The sequence below is a fragment of the Phoxinus phoxinus genome, assembly GCF_949152265.1.
Source record: "Phoxinus phoxinus genome assembly, chromosome: 16".
Classification (NCBI taxonomy): Eukaryota; Metazoa; Chordata; class Actinopteri; order Cypriniformes; family Leuciscidae; genus Phoxinus; species Phoxinus phoxinus.
Window position 1 is genome coordinate 14263429 of NC_136891.1, and position 19565 is coordinate 14282993.

A 19565-nucleotide genomic window follows, 5' to 3' on the forward strand; every position below is an offset into this window, starting at 1 on the left:
AAAAAACAAAACATTAGACTAAATACATTTAACATGACTTTCTTTCCATTTAAAATTAACAACAAAAACAAATGTGTAAAAACGGGCTGATTTTAGGCTCAGTACCTGAAACCAGCGGTGGTGAAGGATCTTCCCCAGACAGAGGCTTAGGCTTCTGCTGCAAGACGCTATAGATCAAATGGCAGCGTTTTGTGCAGAAACATATGATTATGACCCGAAGCCTTTACATCTGCTCTACTCATGTGACCCTAATTTGTAAGATCTGATCTGGAAGAACAATTGTATGATGATTGGACTTCTTTTCTTATGATGAACATCTCTCATTTTGACAATCCAGGCTCTGATCAGAGGTTTAGGTTGGTCTTGTGCAGATCATCGCAAGTTGGAAAATGGTCTCAATCTCACAGCATCATAAAAAATATCACCACACCACTAGAGACCGCGCCAATGCAGACTTCCCATGGCCCTTGCCCTTGATCCTCAGGAGGGTAGTACCACTCTATGGTGTCTGGATTGCAACTCTGATGTAAGTTTGCAACAACAAAGCATGTTTTCTCTTTCAGCTTTGAGGGATAATGCATACCATACAACATTCCTCATGAGGTCCTCACGCCCAAAGTCAATCAACTTGACCTGCAGGGTGTCTTTGTTCACAAAGGAGTTCCCCAACTTTATTTTGCCATGAAACACATGGCAACAACACATGGGAGCCACCTGTTGCTTGCCGCATGATGTGGCACACTAAACTGTGCCTCCGTGGCCTTCCAAGAAACTAACCAAGTTCTCACCAGCAGCTTGATAATACATGGTACGCTTGTTCCCTTGTTAGCCAGGATTGTGAAGGCGATCTCCAACGGTAGGGGCTTTGGATGAGCACGCTAGAATACAATACATTTCTAAGATATTTTGTCTATTAAAAAAATAATTTGTATTCTGATGAAAACAGTGACTGGGAAGAGAAAACAGATAAACTTCTGTAAAATGAAACTACTGTATGCTACTATTTTCTAAATTCTCTTTTTGAAATCCTTTTATATTATATTGCCAAAATGAAAGAAAGACATTTAGTTTAAGATGCACTTCCCTGCATTACATGATTATGTCTGTTCCTTCAACAGTATAATCTAGCTGTGTGTGTGTTAGTCACCTCCACAAAATAAACTATGTGTGGAAGTTGCAGTAGATCCTTAAACTTAGAAGCCAGAACCATCAAACCCCCTGCAATTCACAACTGAACCAGAGAGCTCAACCGAAAAACATACAACCCAGTTCTCAGCTTACCAGAAAGAGAGCATTGGTTAGTCCCTCCTTTATCTCAATTTTACTTAGACTTATTCAAAACATAAAACACTAAATCTACTGTTTATATATCTTCTATTTCAAATTTAATGTATTTCAAAACATAATTTAATCTGGGATGAGTATCATATTCTTTTCAATTCATAGACCTCTTGTATTTAATGGGTATTTTTAAGATTATCTCCAAGAATCACTCTAAAACTGCTTAGCGTTACATGATTATGTCTGTTCCTTCAATAGGACAATGCAGCGGTGGAGCAGTCACTTCCACAAAAAAGCAGCTCATGGCAATCAAAACAACCCACACAGCAACATTGTGACATCTGGCACATGTGGAATGACGGCCCTTTGGTGGCCCACTCCTGTTTGCCAGATTTGGGCCACAAGCAGGCCATATCAATGCCACAGTCAGCCAAGAGCAAAGAAATAAACCAGAACTGGACCACAATGTCACAACGTCACAATGTTGCTATGTGGGAAGGGACCAATTTGCAAGCGAAAAAAACGGAACGCGTCCGGGACAAACCGGATTTCACCGTATCTTTATATACACAATATTAATCTTTTACATTGTAATCCTTTTATTTCTAAAATTTGGCTGTTTGTGTGCTGCTGCACGTCCTTGTGTGTAATAAGCAGAGTGTATGTGCGTTGTGGACCCGCGGCGCACATTACTAAACGCACTCTTTAAATAACAAAAAAAAAACATTGCACCATTGACTTTAGACCAGGTTTTAATTTGTCAATGGCACAGTCTATTTCAGTTCCTCAAAATAGCAACGCGCCAACAATGCGCCTGAACACACCTCGTTTTCAGACCAGCAGCCCATGGGCGAACAGATTGGCGCAATTGCATTTGCTATTTAAACAACGTGGCGCAGGGGAAAATGATAACTGCGTCGGGCTGAAACTAGCAAAAAACACTTGCGTCACGCCTGGTGCTGCATTGCACCAGATATATAATAGGTCCCTATAACAGTTAGGCCTGGTCGAACGATTAATTAATTCAACTCAGATTGGATTATGTTGGTAATAGGCACTTACCTAAAGCTAAAATATTTTTCATGCCTCTAAAAAGTGCTTTTGACCTTCTTTCTGATCTGAATGGTCTGTGGAAAACATTTGATGTTTGACACAGACCGCCCAGAACGCAACTGAATGCTTTTTCAAGATCCTCCACTTGAAAAAACGTGGAAAAGTACTTTTAAACAGCAAACGATGGAATGTTTACGTACATATTTACAGCGGGTCTATTCGCACTGGATTAGCATTACCTGAGGTAATTTTTCCTGGACATTTTTACAGAAGGTAAAAGTCGCCGTAATCTTTACTGACATTGTCTGTAATGATTAATGAGATGGCACCGTGACTAAAATCTCTGAGAAGCTCTGGTAATAATGACGTTACCCAACCTTAAACTTAATCCAGTCCGAATAGGGCTTATGGATGCCTCCCGTCTCCAGGCAACCTTGAAAGACCTGTGAGAAACCAGTCAAGTGTAGTTCTTGTGATGCCCAGTGATGAGGTGGACCAAAGGATCTGATGATTTACAGTGTCAAAGGCACTGGATCCAGGAGAAGGAGAACTGATGATTTGGATTCAGCTTTCGCAATCTGCAGTGCAGGGCTTCATCGAGGAATAGGATCTATAGAGAGCAGATAGTAGAAGATCAGGAGAGGAGAAGTTTAGATACTTCTGCTTCAGTGAGGGAAGAGAAGGAGGAGAGAAGATTTGTCTGTGGGTAATGTTGAGTTGTTAATAAAAATTAAAGGAACACCATAGGCTACTAACCTTAAACAAACGTTTAAACCAAAACTGAATATTGGAAAACGTTCAAAAATTTGTTAGCTTTGTATTGTATTGACCACTGGGTTCATTTATTAATTTGGGTGTCTTTCCTAAGATTTTTCTAATTGACTTTTAGTAGGGCCTTTTGTATGAACCGCCTAAAACTAAATAAATAAATAAAAGAACTGTACTTTAAGGCAGCTTTGTGCATTTCAGTGATGCGTGCTTCACTGGATTTGCCTGGTCATTTAAAATAATGTACCTAAAAGTTGACATAGTTTGATATTAGTGTTAGACTATAGTTTTAAGTTTTATGAAGTTGTCTGAAAACATGTTGGGCTACTTTATTGAAAAATATAAATCTATTTTACTATGTTTATGGACAGTTTTGAACAGTTGAATTAGAAATATCCTAAGAATTTGAGAAAAACTTATCCCACATAGCAAATCCCTTTCAAATGTACAATTCAGTTTAACTGCTCCTTTTTGTTGGTTACAGTCCTGTTAGTATGGGACCTGAGGCTGGATTTTTATTTATTTATTGAAATCTCAACAGTAACCTTTCAAAATGAAACAACAAAAATGGAAAATATATAGCCTATAGCCTATTTTTAATAAATTAGTCAGAAATGGCACTGTTTTCTGAGAATGAATTACCATCACAATGATGCAGAGCCATTAGAACTGCTCTGGGACTGGAAACATTTTGAACATGAACAATGGCTAGGAGGTCAATTTATTACGTAACAAACTGTGTCCACAAAGGCAGCTGACGCACCTCTTGCGTTCATCATTCATCATTCCCACCGAAGGAAGGGTCTGTGGTCTCGTGCAGGTTCCTTTGGGGGCGGGTCTCCAGAGAGAGGGCGGGGCTCTGCAGAGAGGGCGTGTCACAACATCCGGGCTCTTGTGACGCGCATGACAGCCGTTGTAAAACAACTCAAGACGACAGTAAATACCAAAGAGAAGCAGACGGTCCGTCAACAAATACATGTACCTGTCAGACCCAGCAGAACGGGTACTCATGATTATTTCACAGTGCGCAGAGGTCGATACATGTACGAACATGGTGTTGCCCCCTCAGTAAGCGGTAAGTGAATGTAATTCGCTCTTATTCGGTGTATGATAGCACTATGCTATCGCCTCAGCTTTAACATTAGGCCTCAGGTACCTGTTGTACCGATTCATTCATGATTTATCAGCATTAACATGCTCATTATACGGTAGAAATAATGTTTCAAGTTTTTCAAGGGCATTATGTGGCAATACGTCTAAGTTACACTCTTGTGAACGCGTGAGTGGCTAACTTGGTTAGCAGTGTGTGAATCTGTTGGACACTAGGATAACGTTAACGTTAACGTTAGTGTTTCTAATCCTGTGATGATGCCTAACTTACCTAGACAGCATCTGGCCATCGTTTCTGGGCACTGATGCTGTCTAACGTTAGGCTGTTTTTAGGTTTCAGACGCATTCTTTGTTTAACCTGTTTATCTGTGTGAACATCACAATCACTGGTTCCTATTGGCGTTTTATTTATAGTCTTAAGTATTTGTCGTCTGGTGAGCTTTAGACATGTAACGTTACCACAAAAAGTAGCCTAAGTGTTGTCAAATTATCTTGAACTATCATTATCACTGAAAACTTTTAGTAAAATCTAAAGAAAGAAAGAAAGAAACACATGATGAAGATATGTAGCATGATAAAAATCAATGTAAATTAGACTTAATTTTCTTGTTTTACTTTTATGAGAATCACCGTGTAGCTGTTACAAGCATTAAAGGGTTAGTTCACCCAAAAATGAAAATGATCTCATGATTTATTCACCCTCAAGCCATCCTAGGTGTGTATATGACTATCTTCTTTCAGACAAACACAATCGGAAATATATATATTTTTTAAATATAAGCTGTTTCAAGCTTTACAATGGGAGTGAATTGTACCATTTGTTTTTTAAGCCACCAAAAAGTGCATCCATCCATCATAAAAGTAATCCATACGACTCCAGGGGGTTAATAAAGGCCTTCTGAAGCAAAAAATATCCATATCCATATTTATAACTTTATAAACTATAATCACTGGCCTACGGTAACGGCCTAACGTAAGTCTAGTTCCGGTAGAAGAAGAGTGACCTCTGACCCGAAGCATGACGTATTGATGAACACGGAAGCGCAGAGGATAGAGCAAAACGACACCAGTCATGAATTAAAGTCTAAAACGAGAATTTTTAAAGAGAATTGTCAGAGGACCTTGAGTTTGTTACCCAGCCTGTTTGTTTGAACCACAAGAGGCTAAGCTTACGCTATTCAGAGGTTAGAGGTCACTCTTCCGCTGAAACTAGACTGCGTGGACGGTTGTTACCGGAATAAATGATTGCAGTTTATAAAGTTATAAATATGGATGTTTTTCTTACACAAACGCATAATTTTGCTTGGCTCAGAAGGCCTTTATTAACCCCTGCAGAGTTGTATGGACTGGAGCACTTTTATGATGGATGGATGAACTTTTTTTGGGGGGCTTCTAAAAAAAAAGGTACCATTCACTCCTATTATAAAGCTTGCAAGAGCCAGGATATTTTTAATATAACTCATAATGTGTTTGTCTGAAAGAAGAACGTCACATACACCTAGGATGCCTTGAGGGTGAGTAAATCATGGGATAATATATATATATATATATATATATATATATATATTATATATATATATATATATTTTTTTTTTTTAGGTGAACCAACCCTTTAATTATACAATTGAATTACATTGATGTTAGTAATGCATGTTTACTGATACGCCGACATCTCTCTAGTGTTTAGGTGAAACAAACACTGATATCTGGACAGTTCCACTCTTCCACCGGGAAGCCTCTTCACCACCTCGGCACTTAACGTATGTTTTTACATGAAGAGGGGCGAGAAACCCGAGGGATACAGACAGATGCGACCCAAGACGTTCCCTGCGAGCAACTACAGTGGCAACAGTCAACAGATGCTGCAGGAGATCCGAGAGAGCCTGAGGAACCTCTCCCGGCCCTCGGACACTACCAAGGCCGACGGGAGCGCCGGGAAGGGCCCGCCGGACGATCCCAGACAACAGGGGCGCAGCACCAACCCCAGGAACCCCCACCACCACCGAGCCCTGCAGGAGATCCGCAAATCACTCATGCCCTTCGCTTTTAATGAAACTACCTCCAGTGGACACAGCACAGACATCAACAAACACATGTTGCAGGTGCTGCAGGACGCGGGCTTTGATGAGGTAATGCTCCTTGTTGGATTTGGGCGGAGCTGAACGTTCCTTTACTCTTCTTCCCCTCAAATGCGTCATATCAATCATTTGTGGCAGGAATGCTCTCTCCTGTCACTTTACATTATTCCGCTTATTTGAGGAATGACTGACACGGTATGTTGCCAGACCAGCTCTGGTTGAAGAAGCGAGCTCAACGTGTCATACTCATGCTCACTAACAACAATGTGGGTGTGATGTACATATTTTAGTTTTTTTCCAATTACTGTAGATAATTGCTCTGCATTCTTCGTGAAATGGATGGATAGCATACAGATTGACAAAACAGATTTTTGTCTCTTACTCTGGCTGTACAGGCAGATGGAAAATGCTTCTGCTAAGTATACTTTAATAACCATAATGTACAGTCAGATACCCAGACAAGTCAAGATGTCAAGTCACCTTTATTTATATAGCGCTTTTTACAATACAGATTGTTTCAAAGCAGCTTTACATGGATAACAGGAAAATAATGCAACAAAGTTTGTTTCTCGAAGAAAATGGCATCACAGTCCAGCTTAAGTTCAGTGATGGTTCATTTGTGTTGTAAAAAAGTTATAATTTATATATATGTAATATAGCCGCTCTGGAGAAAACCGTGATGTCATCATCCAGCTCAGTTCAGTTCTCATATAATGGTGTCAATGCAGGCAGATCAATAATATTGTTGAATATTAAATGTCCCCATCTAAGCAAGCCAAAAACCAAAGGCGACAGAGTGATGATCAGGACTCAATGGGATAATGTAGTCTGCTGCTTCACAATAATATTATTATTAATTTTTACATGGTTGCGCTTGACAAATAATGGTCAATAAAGGTCAGGAAAGATTTGAGCTCAAAATTAGTTTATTATGTGACTGTAGTGTGTGCAGTGACGTGAAACTAGCCAGCTCTGTAATGCACAAATCTTCTGCACATATCTGACCGCAGAATGCCATAACCAATCACAATTAAGTGCTCTAGAGAGCCATGAAATAATAAAACAATATCGCACAAATGCAAATGAAATGTTCAGGAGCGATCTGTGTTCGCAGCTCAGAGATACCAGTGCGACTTGTTTCCCCTTTTGGCATTTCATGAGTGCCAATGTTACACGGATTCTCATTAGTAGTAGTAAAACTGTTTTTTTATTTGAATATCTTATTTTCTTAGATAAAAGTCAGCTCAGTGTTTATGTATGGACAACAATAATGAATATTATGTCTTCAGATGCATGAAGTTCTTTATAAATGTATATGGTAAGTCTGGATGTCGCTCAATGGTCGTCATCATCTGTGTGTTTGTACAGGAGATGGTGGTCCGTGCACTGAAGCAGACGAACAGTCGTAGTGTGGAGGCAGCCATCGAGTACATCAGTAGGATGAACTTCCAGGAACCCGCGAGGGAGCAGATAACAGCCGCCGCTGCACGCCCTGTGAACACGGGGATAAAGCAAACCGGTTCGAAACACCACTTACAAGACACACTTCCGTAGTTTGATATATCAGTCAAAATCTGCTGAGGGGTAATAATGAAACAAATGCTTTAAAAAGTGATTTTTTTCACTTTTATTTACAACAGAATCTGCATTTTCATGGCTTTAAAAAAAAGATTAGTCAACATCATTCAACATGTTGTACATTATATTTTGACTGATATTTTTATGCAATAGCTAAACATTCTGACTCTGACAGTCTTGTTTTTAATATTTTCAGTAATTTTCTATTCCTTACTGATCTTTTTTTTTCCTCCATAATTTTGGCAGTAGATGAACAACTGTTAAATGAGTGATCTTGAGATGAGTCCCTGTAGTCGTCCAATTTGACTCATGCTAATGTCAGATTCAGAAACTTCATAGGTTAATTTTTATAAAATGTAGTTTGATCACTTATGTCTAAAAAATTTAAGGCAATTATTAAAGTTTGATTAAAATGTTGTTTAATTTTCCAGTAAAAGATGATACATTTCTGTTACATTTAATTACCCCATAGCAGATTTTGACTCCTAAAGTGAAATTGGATTGAATTGTGTCATTACCCAGACCTAGTAATTCATTTTAATTGTTAATGGTTGATTTAAGGCAATTCACCAAAATTCGCCCAACTGTTGATGACTGTGCATATAGTGCAGCTCAGATGATCGGTCAGTGTAAAGGCGCCTTAATATGCCCAGGTTTTGATTTCTCTCGGGCCCTTAAATGTAAAAAAACAGTCTTGTTAACAGGTCTTCTAAAATTTCTGCACAGGCTCCTGATAGTATTGTTGTAATGTTTCCTTTCTAGGTCCATCCCAAATTCAACAGACAGTGTTGCGGCGCCAAAGCTGGAAGGGTTCAAAGGAATCACTGGCCCCACAGCGACACAGTGCTCTAATGAACGATGGCATGATTTACCGTCCCAGCAGCCCTGGACCTCAAAGTGATCTCTCACGGCCCGCTACCTTTCCTCAAAACCTTTCTGCTGCAGCCAGCGGCCAACGAGTGAACCCTAGGCAGGTGCGTAGCATCACTCCTCCTCCCTCCTCATGGGACTCCAATCCCGCAACCAAGCGGTATTCTGGGAACTTGGATTACCTGGTGCCCCGGATCTCTCCTGTGCCTCAGGGGCCCCGACCCGACGGCTACATAAACCTTCCGTCCCAGAATCAACGAGGCCTCAGTCCAGTGCCTGTGGGTCGGCAGCCCATCATCATGCAAAACTCCGGGAGCAACAAGTTCACCTTCCCTCCATCCTGGCCTCAGAATGGCGCCGTGCAAGGGGAATACATGGGCATTAATAACAGGCAGCAGCCGCCGCCTCCTCCATATCCAATGCACCAGTCCAACAGACAGAGTCCCACGGCCCAGCAGATGCAATCCAGCGCGCTGTCCACTCCCTCAAACGGTAACAACCTCCCCTCAAGCATGCTGGTGCCCAACCGCAATAGCCACAACCTTGATATGTACAACCTTGGAGGGCTTCCCCAGGTCAGACCTCAGACTTCACCCAATCAGGACGCTCCTCCATCATGGCCCCACAGCGCTCCGGGCCGCTCCAACTCCTTCACCAGCGGGCGTCAGTGCACCTCTGTGCCCAGCTCTCAGCCCTCCGCCACGACCGTCACCACCATCACACAGGCGCCAGTCCTGCAGCCGGTGAAGAGCATGCGTGTGCAGAAGCCAGAGCTGCACACGGCCGTCGCCCCTACGCACCCGCCTTGGCTTCAGCAGCCGCCCACTGTGTATCAGGAGCCGAGCGCAGAAGTGCCCAGCTACCAGGGCCCACCGCCTCCCTATCCCAAACACCTGCTTCAGCAGCAGCCGCCGCCGCCTCCAGGGTACGACCCCAACCCCACGCCCAAACCCGGCAGCAGAGAGGAGGACGGGGCGGAGCACGACACCGACACGGACAGCAGCTGCTCCGGTGAGAAGAGTCCCGAGGCCTCAGAGGAGCGCGAGAAGAAGCTCATCACCACCTCTCCCGTGCCAGTGCGCCGACTCAAGCGGGACGAGGAACGCAAAGGGGAAAGCGGAGTTCCCATGTACTCGCCGCAGGCTTTCAAGTTCTTCATGGAGCAGCACGTGGAGAACGTCCTGAAGAACCACCAGCAGAGACACCGCAGGAAGAAGCAGTTGGAGAGCGAGATGCAGCGGGTTAGCATGCGTTTCTTCACCGCCACATACTCTCACAATGCTCTCTGCTCCCTTTACTCTACTGTTGATTCACATCTTTTTCCCTTCATTATTTCCTGCCTTTTTATTCTCTTTCTCTGTCTTCCATATCTTTCAGTTTGTGGATCTCCTCTGTAAAGCCGCATTATCTCGTCTTTTCTTTGTCTGATCAACTGGTTTTCATAGTTTAAAGGTTTCTTCTGGAGTAGTCGTCACTCAGTGTGTGGTAAAGTAAGACCCTGTCAGTTGGATGGCATGAGTGTATGAGTCTTTTCCTCAAATATGTTTTCATGAGCTCTGTTCTAAAGCTCTACTGAGCTGCCTACATCATCACCTAACATCATAGCCTTTATGTTGAAAAGGCATGAAGCGTAATGGACATATTATTGGCTAAAATTAAGCAAAAATCTAGGGGTCTGTTGCAGAGAATGCAATCCCAGAATTTAAAGTTATGGACTTTGTGAGGTCTATCTAATTATAAATAGATTTTTGCCTAATATTTATGCACACAAAAGCAACATTCAGACACCTTAAAAGTTGAATAGGCTTACAGCAGTGGGAATAAGAGAGTGCATATACCTATATGTATTATTATGCTAATCAGAATATTGTCACTAATTTGCTATTTGTTTGACACAGAGTTGCTTCCTCATTTCAACGCCACTTAGGAGGTTTTGTGATGGTTCGGATAGCTAACTATTATACAGTTCACTGGGTTTTAGAACAGAGCTATGATCTTAAAGGTGGCATGAAATCTAATTTTACAATTCGTATTTTTATGTCTAATGTTGTAGTGTTTATTATAAATGATTTATCTGTGCACTTCATTATTTTTTTTTAAAATTCATGTACCCTTATAATCTTTAATCAAATATTACCCTTCCCTTCCCCCTCGAAACGTCTTCTCTTCTCTTCCTGTCATGTGCTATGGCGCGAGGGCGTGGCAACTCCCTCAAACCGTTAGTCTGCTATGAGCGAGAGATGGAGAGGAGGAGCGCTAAAGTAAAACCCTGCCCTCTGTTCAATATTCCCTTTCACTTGGAAATATGTCACAACACTGGAGAAAAGCCGTTTGTAACTTCCGGTTCATCCTGACTTTTTCCTGGGTTAAGGGTTTCCTGCATTTCTGATTTAAGATCACATCGACTCCCACATGGGATCCATCCAGTGTTTTCACATTTTCGGCGCTGATTGAGGGATACGGGGTGGATTGGGTAGAATGATAGATATATCTAAATTTGTATGTTTCATAACCCACCTTATTTTTTTAATTGAACTATTGTATCGTGTTCTAGTGTAGGGTTATGATAGCATTTCAGTAAAATACCAATTTTCATACCAACACAACACAGATTTCCAACACAACAAATACCAACACAGCATTATATAAAAGTAAATATTCAACAGGGTTGATTTATAACATGTCTATGAGGCTTTTATTTTGTAATCAACATTAATATTTTCAGGTCAATTTACATTCATGTATAATGGAAAGTGTTTTTCGGTAGGGGTGCACCTTTCACCGGTTGAAAATCTGAGCCCAGAATATGAATGGGAATCTAAATGGATTGAATAACAGAAAACAAGGTTCTTGCAGTACAGAGCATGCAATTATTGTTGACTTATATTTATATCAATTATAGTTGAAAGCATGCAATGATATCCGGGTGGATTTCAGTTGAAACTCATGTAACATTGCAAATTCAGGTTACATTTGCCTTTCCTAGTTGTGTAAGAACAAGTTAGTTTTATCCACGACTCAGCTTAAGGTATAGTTCGTCTAAATTTGTTAATTCTGTCATGTACTCACCATCATGTCATTTCAAACCAATAAGTCTTTCTTCTAAAACTTAAAAGATCCAATAAATGTCAAAGTCATGGTAAGAATAATCAATCGAGTGGTCTAATCCAAATCCAAGCCTGAAGAGACACGGTGGCTTTTATATGATGAACAGATTTACAACGACACGCAAACTGTAGTAAACAAGCGTAAAAAAGAAAGTTTACAGAGTTTCAGTGACATTACTGCATTAAACTACTAGCCTATATATATAATGAATCTAATTCAATGGGGGTAATATTTGTGGGTCCTGATAATAATAAAATAATATAATATAATGATGATAATAATAATAAACGTCTTTATTTTGGCTCAAAATATCGCGATGTACCATGAGTTCAGTACCGTGAATTGTTTCGTATCGTGACGTGTGTATCGTTACACCCCTACTTCAGTAGTAAATAATAGTTTAGATCACTGTAGGAAACCCTGTGCATTGCATGCTTTGCTGTTTTTCAGTGCTGGAAGCTGCCTGCCAATGTTGTGTTTGTGAATATTGTATAATATATTGTCTGATATGATTTCAGAAGTTTAGCTAATCGGTGTGTTGTGTGAGCAAGTTTGCCTGTGTTTATGTACAAGTGTGTATTTTGTGAGGGCTGTTGTAACCGCGTGTGTTGTGTGTTCAGGTGGGGCTTTCGGGCGACGCACAGGAACAGATGCGCATGATGCTGTCCCAGAAGGAATCCAACTACATCCGCCTCAAGCGCGCCAAAATGGACAAATCCATGTTTGATAAGATCAAGACTCTGGGAATTGGGGCGTTTGGAGAAGTGTGTTTGGCTCGGAAAGTGGACACGGGAGCACTGTATGCCATGAAGACCCTCCGTAAAAAAGACGTCCTGTTGAGAAACCAGGTGGCCCATGTGAAAGCTGAGCGGGACATTCTCGCTGAAGCAGATAATGAGTGGGTCGTCCGCTTGTACTACTCCTTCCAGGATAAAGATAACCTGTATTTTGTCATGGACTACATCCCTGGCGGGGACATGATGAGTCTTTTGATCAGAATGGGCATTTTCCAAGAGGACTTGGCTCAGTTTTACATTGCAGAGCTCAGCTGTGCTGTGGAAAGCGTCCACAAAATGGGTTTTATCCATCGAGACATCAAACCCGACAACATCCTGATTGATCGTGATGGACACATCAAACTGACTGACTTTGGCCTGTGCACTGGCTTCCGGTGGACTCACGACTCCAAATACTACCAAAGCGGTGAGCCCAACAACTCTTATTTTTGATGACTTGACCCCATGATTTTGTGCTATTATAACTATTTTTATGCCAATAGTTATTTCGTCGTTGTTTTAGGCTACTGTTGTAGGTAATGTAGCCTTGCCAGTAATTCAATGCTTTATGCATATAATGTGTTTATTACATTAAAGGATACTATGGAAGATTTTCTGATTAGAATTTCCAAAAAACACTAGAACAATGTTATTATTATTTTTTTTACTTGTGTTCTTTCATTATCCCAAATGTTTCCAAGAATGTTTTAAATCCAGAGAAATAAGTAAATTTAACCAGGATACGAACCGTGTCTGTCCGTCGCCTATCAATGACATCATACCCGCGGTTACCCTCGGTTTACGGTTTTATTTAGTAGAAACCATGGAAACACCAGATGCTTTAATATATTCTGTTTTTTAAGGGAACAACTGTTTGGATACATTTAGACAGAAAAATAATTGTTATATAGCTCAACACTGTTAGTCTTATTGTTTTCTTGATTTACTGCGAGTACCATACCTAATATTGATCTAGCTCACTGCAGTGTGCAACAAGTGTCTCATATAGTAGTCGCATAGTAGCGAACGCATAGAGTAGCATTATAACAACAACTTTCAACACACTCAAATGTATCTAAACTGTTACCTCTCATATATGACCGGAAGAAGTGGAAGAGGTCGTCTGTGGCGTAATAAAGCTCCACTGCTCTCGAGCCGAAATCACAGCGTCATCAAGCTACGCCTTTATTTTTAATAAGCGACCTCTAGCGGCGAAAAATTACATGGTGTGCCTTTAAAGTCCGCGTGAACTGGAAGTTGCAAATGTCTTTTCTCCAGTGTTGTGACATATTTCCAAGTGAAAGGGAATATTGAACAGAGGGCAGGGTTTTACTTTAGCACTCCTCCTCTCCATCTCTGCTCATAGCAGAGTAACGGTTTGAGTCACCAGTGCTTCAGCCTCCAAAAAGCCTCCTCAAAAGTGGGTTTTAGTGGGAAGTAGGCTAGTCCTCTACAAACCTCTGCAAAATCACATTCCGGTCTGTCTGACATTCTGATACAAAACACCCACTTTTTCTCAGCACATCAACGTGACTTTAATATTTATGGACCCTAGCTGTATTGTTCACTATTGAATAATGAATGATGTTGAACTTGGTGTGTTGTCAGGTGATCATGTGCGGCAGGACAGTATGGACTTCAGTAAGGAGTGGGAAGATCCTGCGAGCTGCCGCTGTGGGGACCGACTGAAGCCGCTGGAGCGCAGAGCCGCTCGACAGCATCAGCGCTGCTTGGCTCACTCCCTGGTTGGCACGCCCAATTACATCGCCCCCGAGGTCCTGCTGCGCACAGGTGTGTACGCCACAACATGACAGCATGTAAAAAAATATCCATTTCTTGATTCTTATTTTGAAGAACCGATATTGATTCTTAGATCCCAAGAATCAATCTTTCAGTCTATGCTTCGTAGCGTCCCTCCCATCAAATAAATCGCAATAACCTTTGCTACTTGTTCTGATATGAAACCGTCTCATCTGTCAAATTCTGTCAATTTTATTCTGAAATTCAAACAATAAATACCATTTTGGCTCCCTTTAATGTAGCATGACAAATCATATATAGCGCCTTCAGTTCAAGAGAAGCGCACATTAACTAGTAGTAAAGCAGAAGAGATGATCAGTCCCAGTGTGAAATTAACGTGAAGGAACATCAGAAAGTATGTTGAAAGATATAGTACAACTTACAGAAATCCATGTAATCGCTCAATCAGTGTTTCAACCGCAGATAGACATCAATAAAACAGCTTGTAAACAATGTCACGTAATGTTAAATTTACCTCAGAAAAGCCATTCAATGTCCAAAAACTCGTTAGTCAGCTAGAAAAATTTACTTCGCTAGGAGCATTTTGATAAATATATTGCATATTCATTGTATTTCTACTTAACCTGTTCTTCAATATTTAATGTGTGTGAATATATCTGTCATGTTTTTATGACAAGTCACTTTTTAAATGTTTATATTGAGTAGAAATTCCCTGTATAGTTAACAATGTTGTTGGCCATGTACTGTACCTGACTGGCCTCAATTAATCGCAAGCTTGTGAATGTCAATGTGTGTTGTGAAGTGTGTGTCAGTGTCCAGCCCGAGTGTGTACTAACACCTGCTCCTGATTTGGGAACAATAATATACCTCGTGTATTGAGCACTTTTTATACATTGACAAAGAGTGCTTGATATGGGTGTGCTATACTGATAAAAAACACGATTTCAATATTTTCCGGCATCATGTCGGGACTCGGGAACGATAATTAGGTGATATTTTGCAGAGTGTGTTATTGTGCTGGTTCCTTGACGGGGTTAGGACTGCCGACTTCCAAAGCATTGGATATTCTTTATATACTAGAGTTGTCATAAAGTATATAAACTGAAAATTTTAAATTGTGGTGCTGAGCGAAATCATAAACGTCTCTGATTGGCCATTGTGTTCACGCACTCATCAGATATGTCTGTGATTGGCTACAATGATCAGCGCACGGGAGCGTTTGAAAGTTTTGAAAGCGAGAGCGGGAGCGTCTGAAAGCACAAGCACCGGTCCGCTGATAGACGCCTGCTTTCAAACACTCCCGTCTGTATCTGTGTAAGCACTCGGTGAAGAGCGTCAAATGTATATTTACAACATGTTTTTGAAGCGATGATCATTGTAGCCAATCACAGACGTATCCGATGAGCGCGTGAGCACAATGGCCAATCAGAGGTGTTTATGATTCCGCTCAACAGCGCTCAGTCACAATTTTAGTATTTCAGTGACAACACTAGTATGTGTGGTGGTTACTTTTGCAGCAGTGAAATAATTTTTTCGAACCTAAATAAATGTATGCAAGCCTAGTACAGGGCTTCCTAACCCTGGTAATGGAGCTCCCCCAACAGTACACGTTTTGGACATCTCTCATCTGACACAACTAGGGATGAGTCGCGATCTTCGAATAGTCGAACTGCGTGCGAAATTCAATCATAAAATAGCGTTTTTTAATATCGTTATATTTTCTCGCAATTCCTATGTGTTCTACATTGACGTCACGCCTACTGTCACAGATCGCGCAGCAGGGTATTTTCCTGTCGGGGAACGGCACAAAGTCCGCACAAACGGACTTTCGTGCTTATTGTTTTTTCTTCCAATTAGCCTACGGCCTACTATGTAAAAAAACCCCAGAAGAGAACATGTTACTTGTTCAATTAATAAACTAGTTTGTTTGACAAATCGCTAAAGATGAAATTGGCCTCCCTTTCTGTCATTGTGAGTGTGCGGTTTTTTTCTGTCTTTTTTTTTTCTTTCGATTTTCGAACGATATTCGACTTTTGCTCCTCGATTGCCGAATGGCATTTTTGGCAGAAATTCACATCCTTGGACACAACCTCTTCAGGTCTTGCAGTCTGTACTAATGAGTTGAATCAGGTGTGCTTGATGAGGTAGATCTCCAGGAACAGGATTGAGAACCCCTGGTTTAGAATATGTTGTAAAGCACCCCAGAACGTTCCACTGCTGTAAACTTGAGATTTCATTACCCTTTAAATTGCTGAAAGTGAATTTATTGTTTTTTTTAAATTCTAGGTTACACACAGCTCTGTGATTGGTGGAGTGTGGGTGTTATCCTCTATGAGATGTTAGTCGGTCAGCCTCCTTTCCTGGCAACAACTCCTCTCGAGACTCAGATGAAGGTGAGAATATATTTTGCTCTATAATTTTGTAATGCACATATGCAGCATTAACTAGAAGATTTCACATTTAAATCAACAGGATCTTCACCAAAAATGGATGCCCCTCAGGCATCACAACATTTATGTCCATCAAGAGGTGCATCAATATTTGGTGAAGATCTTGTGTTGTGAAAGCAAGAGTCCAGCGCTCTGTAAAGTCTCCTCCAGCACATCCTGAAGACTTTCACTGAGTCTCAGATCTGGACTCAGAGGAGCATCAGTTCATGTGTGGAAATAATTCTTCATGATCCTCACAACCGTTCTCTCACAATCTGAGCCGGATGAATCTTGATATTGTCATCCTGGAATATGATCATGATGTGTTTCATACATGGATGTTTAAGAAATTAAAATCTACACACTCCATCAATTATTGTTAGAAGAACTGATGCCAAACATGATAGAAACATAATAACCACAGCAATAATGATCCAGCCAGAGACTCTTAAGCATTTGCCCATTTAAACCCTAACAGTGACTTTTTTTTTTTTTTTGACCAGGCAGTGTTTGTTGTCTATGTTTGCTCATGAACACAGTTGATTTTGATCAGGTGATTGAGTGTGTGTGTCGCCTCAGGTGATAAACTGGCAGACGTCGCTCCACATCCCGCTGCAGTCCAAGCTGAGTCCCGAGGCCACCGCCCTGATCCTGAAGCTCTGCCGCGGCCCGGAAGACCGGCTCGGGAAGAACGGAGCCGATGAGATCAAAGCCCAGCCGTTCTTCAGGAGCATCGACTTCTCCACGGATCTGCGGCAGCAACACCACGCGCCGTACATCCCTAAGATTACACACTGCACCGACACCTCCAACTTTGACCCCGTGGACCCTGACAAACTCTGGAGCGACGACGCCGACGGCAACCACAATGACACGCTCAACCGCTGGTTCAAGAACGGCAAGCACCCGGAGCACGCCTTCTACGAGTTCACCTTCCGCCGGTTCTTCGACGACAACGGCCACCCGTACAGCTGCCCCAAGCCCATCGAGTGCGAGGAGGACGAGGAGGACGAGCCCGGCGACCCGTCCACGCAGAGCCGCGACCTGGTGTATGTTTAGTGTGTGTGTGTGTGTGAATCTCACTAAACCGGTAACAGATATCAAAAGAAATTATATTTTGCATGAATGCACACAAGACCATTCATATCAGCATTGTGCATTTAAACAAAGAACATTTAAACCCTCAATTTCTCATTACTGTAATGCAAACAAATGTGTTATTTAAATTAAGTAATTGGATATTATGGTTGTATTTTTTTTTTTCCCCACTGCTGTTATATGCTGATTTAAAAAAAGAAAAAAATAATGACTTTGCATTATAGTAATTTTTTTATGTAATCAAAAGTAAAACATTTGGACACATAACAGGAATTTTGGGAAATTCTCAATTCTCTGAAATGTTTAATTCTCATGAAACTGCCAACAATTTGAATAGGTCTTAAAATAAGCTTGATTTTCTTTATGCAAAATATAATTTCTTATTTGTTTGATTTGTGAGGGCATATTTTCATGAGACGGACCCGTGTAGGATGTGTGTGTTTTATATGTGTGTGTGTACGTGATCTCTCTCTTCCATCTAGCTACGACTGGTTGAGTCTGCCTTGACACTTTGTGCTGTATTTATTGTCTTTTGTTCAGGATGCACTTGTCCTGGTGCCTTTTAAACAACCGAGAATCTAATGATGCAGTGGAGCTCTGTATTTTTTACTCCTCTTTAATTTATTTAAAGACTTTTTTTAATGGTAGTTGAAATGAGTGTTTTCTTCCTCAAATGATGTCTTTATTTATGATCGTGTGGATTTGTTTCTCATTCTGAGTGGCACAGGGACTATGACTTTATGCTTTCTTTCACCAAAACTATGAGGGAGATCATCCTGTACTCTGGTCAAATTTAGCTGACCGTTCATTGTACAAGTTTCCAAGAAAGAAAAAAAAACACTGTAAATTGTTGCTCTGTTTTTTTTTTTTTTTTTTTTATAATTTATACACAATTTGTATTTATAAGTTATGCGGTGTAAGTTTGTACTTCCGCTTTTCTTAGTTCCAAAGGATATGATGTCAAAACATATTTTATGGTACATATGACTCCAGATCCTGAGCATAACACTACTCTGGTTTCTCTCCTTACGAAGAGATCTTGCTGTGTCACTACCAAAGGCTTCAGTTTTTCTGCATGAATGGTCACATAACATTTTATTATTGTCTTTTTTTCTGAACTCTATCCTCCTGTGCATCTCTGAATGTAATAAGGAACTCCTTTTCTTTGATTAAACTGGTGGTCTTATTCCCAGGAAAAACATATGTAGCTACTTTGAGTGTAAGTTTGTCTTGAATGGGAGAAAGGATGGGATGGTGGTGGTGAGTAAAAGCTCTTAAAGCACAAACCACAAACTTCAGTGTCCATGTCTAGTGCATATCATTATTTGTAATATTTATTTAACATGCAGTGTCAATTTCCTGCATAAGTTGGAGTGGAGGGTAATGAGGAGATGGATACTTTACAAAAGCAGGCAATCAAATATCCAAAAATGGACAAATGTACCATTTAGTTAGTCAAGTCAAATGATTAATAATTAAAGCTGTCAGTGTTATAAGAGGGATTGGGCAAAGAAAAAAGGGCATCATCTCTATAGCATTAAAAAAAAACATAGTTGTGAAAGATTGGTGTATGACAATGATGATACAATGTTTACTTAGAGGGATATGTAGCGCTCCAACCAGAAAAGTATCCTTTTGTTATGAGTCCATTTACT

The 19565-nt window shown here is 40.8% G+C and overlaps 1 protein-coding gene across 2 annotated transcripts; it reads left to right on the plus strand.

Moving 5' to 3' along the window:
- Window positions 1-4005: 4005 nt before the first annotated feature.
- lats1 (large tumor suppressor kinase 1) lies at window positions 4006-19180 on the plus strand. Of its 2 annotated transcripts, none has more exons than XM_079584138.1 (8): window positions 4006-4177; window positions 5893-6341; window positions 7659-7809; window positions 8631-9979; window positions 12467-13049; window positions 14231-14413; window positions 16670-16776; window positions 17392-19180. In XM_079584138.1, the coding sequence occupies exons 2-8, from the start codon at window positions 5985-5987 to the stop codon at window positions 17869-17871; spliced, it is 3210 nt and encodes a 1069-aa protein (XP_079440264.1). In that variant the 5' UTR covers window positions 4006-4177; window positions 5893-5984; the 3' UTR covers window positions 17872-19180. The 2 variants fall into 2 exon arrangements, with proteins under 2 accessions (XP_079440264.1, XP_079440265.1); XM_079584139.1 differs by having other exon boundaries at window positions 4008-4177; window positions 5900-6341.
- The last annotated feature ends 385 nt before the right edge of the window (window positions 19181-19565 follow it).